Consider the following 5,925-nt stretch of genomic DNA (forward strand, 5'->3'; position numbering starts at 1 on the left):
CGGCGCCAGCCTTACCAGCCCCTGCGAAATCAAGTAAGTCCCTCGGCATCGATATTACGCCTGGTGGCCTGTCTAGTGATAAGCGCATGATTTAGCTAGATTAATCGACCCCGCCGCTTTGCAGCTTCAGGAAGGCTTCGGTTAACTCGCTTGTGTCTTTGCTTATTCTAACGCCTGGTAGTGTATAGCGTATGTGAAGTCAGCGCGACGACGTAACGTATTCGATATCACGAGTCGATATCCGAAATTGGTCTTGCGATAGATTACGTCTGTTAAAAGTGTTTTATTAATCGTCCCTGTACTTTTCTATTTTCGATTCTCTTTTTATGTTATATTCTGTTGTAATTATTACCGCCGCGACAACGCGATCTCACCGTATCACATAGGTGAACTTTATTTTGTAATTTTTTTTTCTTGTTACTTTTGCTCAATTGTCTCTGATTCCGCGGTGTTATAATAAATTGTTTATTTCTCCTTGTCTATCTGCAGTGTGGTTGATTGCGATCCTAATCCGAGATTCGCTCGGGACAGCCGTGATTATTTATCATCCGACCCACCCCCTCTCCGTTTCAAATAGAGCTAGTCGGCCCATTGTGCTGAGCGACGCATATTTTGACGCGAGTACGCGTCTGGCGCCCAAAATTATATCTAAGAATTCGTCGGCTCGGTACAGTGGTTGCTCGGTTTATCACCCTTTTCTCTCCTGCTGATCTAGACGTTTCCTATCTCGTGGACTTCCGTCCGTGTCCCGATCTCGTATCTTTCCGTTTCGGGCGGGACGACGCGGGAATTTTGTAACAACAGAGAAAAACGTCACAGGAAGAAAATTTGGCGTCCAACGTGGGGCAACGTTAGGCAAACGGAAATTGTTTGTTCGATTGTGGAGATATTGAGACTTAGGGGCAACGTTAGGCAAACGGAAATTGTTTCTTTCGAAAGTTGAGAGGTCTAGGCTGTTACCGTATCGCTCCGGTTGGTATCGTACCGTATCGCCAGTAGATTCTTTTGTACTATCGTCCCGTATTGTTTATTATCGTATCGTCAGTCTCGTTTATTGTCGTACAGTCTCGCCTTTGAGAGTTATTGCAGCCGGCCAGCACCGAAGTGGTGGGGGAACGCACACAAGCGAAACCGCCGTNGTCCGTGTGCGCTCGTGGAAGAGTGCAGACATATTATGTTCCGTCTTCCTTTCACCAAGCCGAGTATAAGGCGAGACACAANGCATGTTTACGTTGCGCGCTTGTTGCGTATGACAACGTGAAATGCTTTCTCAAGATTTGTAGTNTTGAAAAAAGTTCATAAAAGTTCATTCTTGATGTNGNTTATTATTGATATAATAATTATTATCAATAATAAAACATCAAAATGCATTATATATTTTTCTTAATTATTAATACGAGTTAACTGTGTCATAATTTAAAAGTTTTTTTATAGAATATTGAGGAACATTTATTACACACATATAATATACTATCTATCTATCTATATGTATATTCTATTATTAGTGTTCATTTTTATTTATTTTTATTTTATAATTTATTAAAAGAATCTACATATAAATAATTATATAAAAATTGCATATAAAATATAAAAATTGCATTTTTATAAATGCAATTAATAATAAAATATTTAAGTAATTTATATTATATAATTTACATATAAATAATTATAGGAAAACCAAAACTAAAACTTAAACGGATAAGCATCATAGAAGAGAGATTCTAGACAAAAACAGATGCAAATTGAGCACTATTTTTACCATGGACTATATTGATACAAGCTACACGTTAATACGTGCAGTTCGTGAAGGAAATCTAGAAAGAGCAAAGGAGATACTTACTTATTTTGGACTATCTTATTCACAAGCATGGGAACAAGGATATGTTTTACTTTGTGATGCTGTTAAGAATAGGCGTACAGAAGTTATTAAACTACTTTTAACAAACGGTTCTAATGTTAACAGCAACACTAAAAGGTGTCATGATACTCCACTTCATTTTGCTGTTAAAAATGGTGACATAGAAATTGTTCAGATGCTTCTAGACAGATGTGCTAACGTTAATGCTATAAATGTGTGTGTGTGTGTGTGTGTGTGGCACAACTCCGCTTCACGATTCGATTGAATATGAGGAGATGGAAATTGCCGAGTTACTTTTAAATTATGGAGCTAACATTAGTGCCAGTGATAAGTCAGGTATAACTTTTTATTGCAACTGAGAAATAATATATATAAATTTTTGAACATTTTTTAAAACATGGAGTTTATGTTAATTTTATATATATATATCTACATTTACACCAGGTGTTACACCACTACATCTTGCTGTTACAAAAGGACATAAACAATTTGTTAAGATGCTTATTGACAGAGGTGCTAACGTCACTGCTAAAACTCGAGATGTGTGTGTGTGTGTGTGTGTGGCACAACTCCGCTTCACGATGCGATGAAACATGAGAAAATGGAAATTGCTGAATTACTTTTAAATCATGAAGCTAAGGTTAATGGCAGTAATAAGTCAGGTATAACTTTATATTGCAGCTGAGAAAGGATATTTTAAGATTAATGATCATTTTTTAAAACATGGAGTTTATAGTAATTGTACATTTCTCTATTCCTGTACACTAGATGTTGCACTACTGTGTCTTGCTGTTCGCATAGGACATGTAAATGAAGTTCAGATGTTTCTTGACAGAGGTGCTAACGTTAATGCTAAAACTGGGGATGTGTGTGTGTGTGTGTGTGTGTGTGTGTGGCAGAACTCCGCTTCAATTTGCGATTCGATATAAGAAAATAGAAATTGCTGAATTATTTTTAAATCACGGAGCTGACTATAATGCCACTGACATCTATGGTATAACTCTATATTGCAGCTGAGAAAAAATATTTACAGATTGATGAACATTTTTGAAAACATGGAATTTAATTGGAGAGTTAATTCTACATATATCTTTTTTTTTTTCAGGTGATACACCACTGTGTCTCGCTGTTAAAAGCGGATATGTAGATGGTGTTAAGATGTTTTTGGTCAGAGGTGCCAATGTTAATACTAAAAATCGGGATGTGTGTGTGTGTGTGTGTGTGTGTGTGTGTGTGTGTGTGTGTGTGTGGCACAACTCTGCTTCACGATGCGATGGGACATGGGAAAATGGAAATTGCTGAATTACTTTTAAATCATGGAGATAACATTACCGCTAGTAACGATGAAGGTATTACTTCTCTTTATAGTGCAGCTGAAAAAGGATATTTATAAATTGATAAACACCTCTTAAACCATGGAGGTTATATTAATTGTACATATATCTACATTTACACCAGGTGTTACACCACTGTATTGTGCCGTTCGAAGTGGACGTGTAGATGGTGTTAAGATGCTTATTGACAGAGGTGCTTACGTCAATGGTAAAACTCGAGATGGCACAACTCCGCTTCACAATGCGATGGAATATAAGAAAATGGTAATTGCTGAATTATTTTTAAATCACGGAGCTGACGTTGATGCCAGGGATAAGTCAGGTATAACTTTATATTGCAGCTGAAAAGGATATTTACAGATTGATGGACATCTTTTAAAACATGGAGTTTATATTAATTCTACATATATATCTACATTTACACCAGGTGTTACACCACTGTATTGTGCTGTTCGAAGTGGACGTGTAGATGGTGTTAAGATGCTTATTGACAGAGGTGCTTACGTCAATGGTAAAACTCGAGATGGCAAAACTCCGCTTCACAATGCGATGGAATATGAGAAAATGGAAATTGCTGAATTACTTTTAAATCACGGAGCTGACGTTGATGCCAGGGATAAGTCAGGTATAACCTTATATTGCAGCTGAAAAGGATATTTACAGATTGATGAACATCTTTTAAAACATGGATGTGGGGGAAAATCCCCACTATTAACAAAAGGGTTGAACAAGAACAATTTATTAATAATTTCTTTTTTACAATTTCTTTTNGAGGTGTGTGTGTATGTGTNTGAGNGTAAGTGTAGAATGTTGTGNTGNGTGATTTATNNCCGCTCGCGNTAGACCAGGATGGGNTTGGTCCGCGTTAGCTTCTTCGGGCCGTATCGCCGGAGAGCTGGTGGAGTTCCGGGAGGAGTTCTGCTCGGCGATCCAGGCGGCGTAAGAGACTTCTCCTCAGTCTGCGTCGACGTTGAGCGTACTGCGATATTCACCGTCTGCGATGTCGAGGAGGCGACTGCAAGACTCGTCGTCTGACTTCCTCGTGGCTGACTCTCCTGCTGAGCTTGGCTCTCCTGAGGCTGACTCTCTGGTTTCGCCTGCGTTCCTCGGGTTATCCGGATGCGGATGGTCTGGCAGGCAATGCTTTTCTGCTGCTTCGGAGAAGAAGGCAGTGGAGAAATCGGCCGGGGCAGATCCACGAGGGACTCGCTGAGAGGAGAGAGCGGCCGACAAAGTCGAGGATCCCTCTCGGAGAGAAAGATGCGAAGCGGCCGAGTCAAGCGTTCTTGAGAGAGCTGTAGCTTTCGGAGCTTCCAAGGCATCTGCATACTACACTTGAGCGAAGTTTTCCTTCGCCGAAATCCGGCTCCAAAATCGCCGTTGATATAGGCATTTTGGAAATATTTATCTCCGTGCCACACATAATCATATTTTGCCTTCTCGCGGCGGCTTGTCAAAAGCTTTGACAAACTGATCTTGGCCGCGAGTTAAAAATCAATAACACGAGCTGTCATTCGGAGTTTGACAGCTGTCGTGGCGATACGGTTAGATCGCCACATGACCCCCCTGGTTGTTACGAAGCCGGTGCGAAGCGAACTGTTGGTTTTGAAATCCGTCCGCTCCGAGTTCTGGTTGGCAATTCCGTCTCTTTCGTTGCAGTAGTTTGTGGTGCTGGCTTTTGAGTTTCAGTGCTTGTTTCTTCAAAAAGATAGGCCGGTTTTACTCTATCTGCCGAGACGGTAATCTCTTTTCCATGAATGAGTACCTTGAAAACCTTAGAGTTTCTTGAAATTATCTTGAAAGGTCCATCGTAAGGTGATTGTAGCGCACCAGAAAGGATGCTGCGCCTGACAAATACATGAGTCGCCGTTTCTAGGTCTTTAAAGACGAATGGAGCCTGATGACCGTGCCGTCGAATTTGAGGTTGCAACTCTCGCATGTTTCGCTGTAATTGCTCTAACCAGGAGTTTGTCTGAGTTTCTGGAGACTGTGTTTCAACGAGGAATTGCCCGGGAAGCCTGGTGCTTTCTCCAAACACCAATTCTGCCGAAGTTGCTTGAAGGTCCTCTTTCCAAGACGCACGAATCCCCAAGAGAACAACTGGAAGTATATCCACCCAGGCCTCCGTCTGATGACACTTGATCGCTGCCTTAAGCTGACGATGAAAGCGTTCAACCATCCCATTGGCTGCAGGATGATAAGCCGTGGTTCGAAGATGCGTAGTTCCAATAAGCTTCGTCAATCGTCGAAATAAATCTGCTTCAAACTGTCGACCTTGATCTGTCGTAATCTTGAGCGGAACGCCGTATCTTGCAATCCATTCTGAGAAAATGAATCTGGCGATAGTCTCTGCTGTGATGTCAGGAACTGGAATTGCCTCAGGCCACCTCGTGAAACGATCGATGATGGTGAGACAATATCTATAACCTCGTGAAACAGGCAAAGGTCCAACAATGTCAATATGAACATGTTGAAATCTTCNAGAAGGCGCGACGAAGTTNCCGACTGGTGGTGAATTATGTCTGGAGATTTTTGATTTTTGACAAAAAAGACAAGCCTGAGACCATCTGCGACAATCCTTTTNNATTCCAGGCCAAACAAAGCGTTGTGATACCAATTTTACAGTAGCTTTTACTCCGGGATGAGATAGTTCATGCAGAGACTGGAAAACTTGTCTTCGAAATGGATTTGTTACAAAAGGTCGAGGAATCGTTGTAGACCGATCGCAGAGTA

At 40.8% G+C, this 5,925-nt stretch overlaps 1 protein-coding gene across 1 annotated transcript; it reads left to right on the top strand.

The window, feature by feature from the left end:
* The first annotated feature begins 3,146 nt into the window (after positions 1–3,146).
* LOC109860173 (putative ankyrin repeat protein RF_0381) lies at positions 3,147–3,840 on the top strand. Its single transcript, XM_020439077.1, has 3 exons — positions 3,147–3,207; positions 3,317–3,514; positions 3,620–3,840. The coding sequence occupies exons 1-3, from the start codon at positions 3,147–3,149 to the stop codon at positions 3,838–3,840; spliced, it is 480 nt and encodes a 159-aa protein (XP_020294666.1).
* Positions 3,841–5,925: the final 2,085 nt, after the last annotated feature.

This window comes from Pseudomyrmex gracilis, unplaced genomic scaffold (genome assembly GCF_002006095.1).
Source record: "Pseudomyrmex gracilis isolate BER0280 unplaced genomic scaffold, ASM200609v1 scaffold_340, whole genome shotgun sequence".
In the NCBI taxonomy this organism is placed as follows: Eukaryota; Metazoa; Arthropoda; class Insecta; order Hymenoptera; family Formicidae; genus Pseudomyrmex; species Pseudomyrmex gracilis.

What these genes read in the sequence shown, in the direction of transcription:
- LOC109860173 (XM_020439077.1), top strand. Translation starts at nt 3,147, where the DNA reads ATGGAAATTGCTGAATTACTTTTAAATCATGGAGATAACATTACCGCT. An exon ending in TACCGCTAGTAACGATGAAG is followed by an intron (nt 3,208 to 3,316) that starts GTATTACTTCTC and finishes CATTTACACCAG; the next exon opens with GTGTTACACCACTGTATTGT. An exon ending in TGATGCCAGGGATAAGTCAG is followed by an intron (nt 3,515 to 3,619) that starts GTATAACTTTAT and finishes CATTTACACCAG; the next exon opens with GTGTTACACCACTGTATTGT.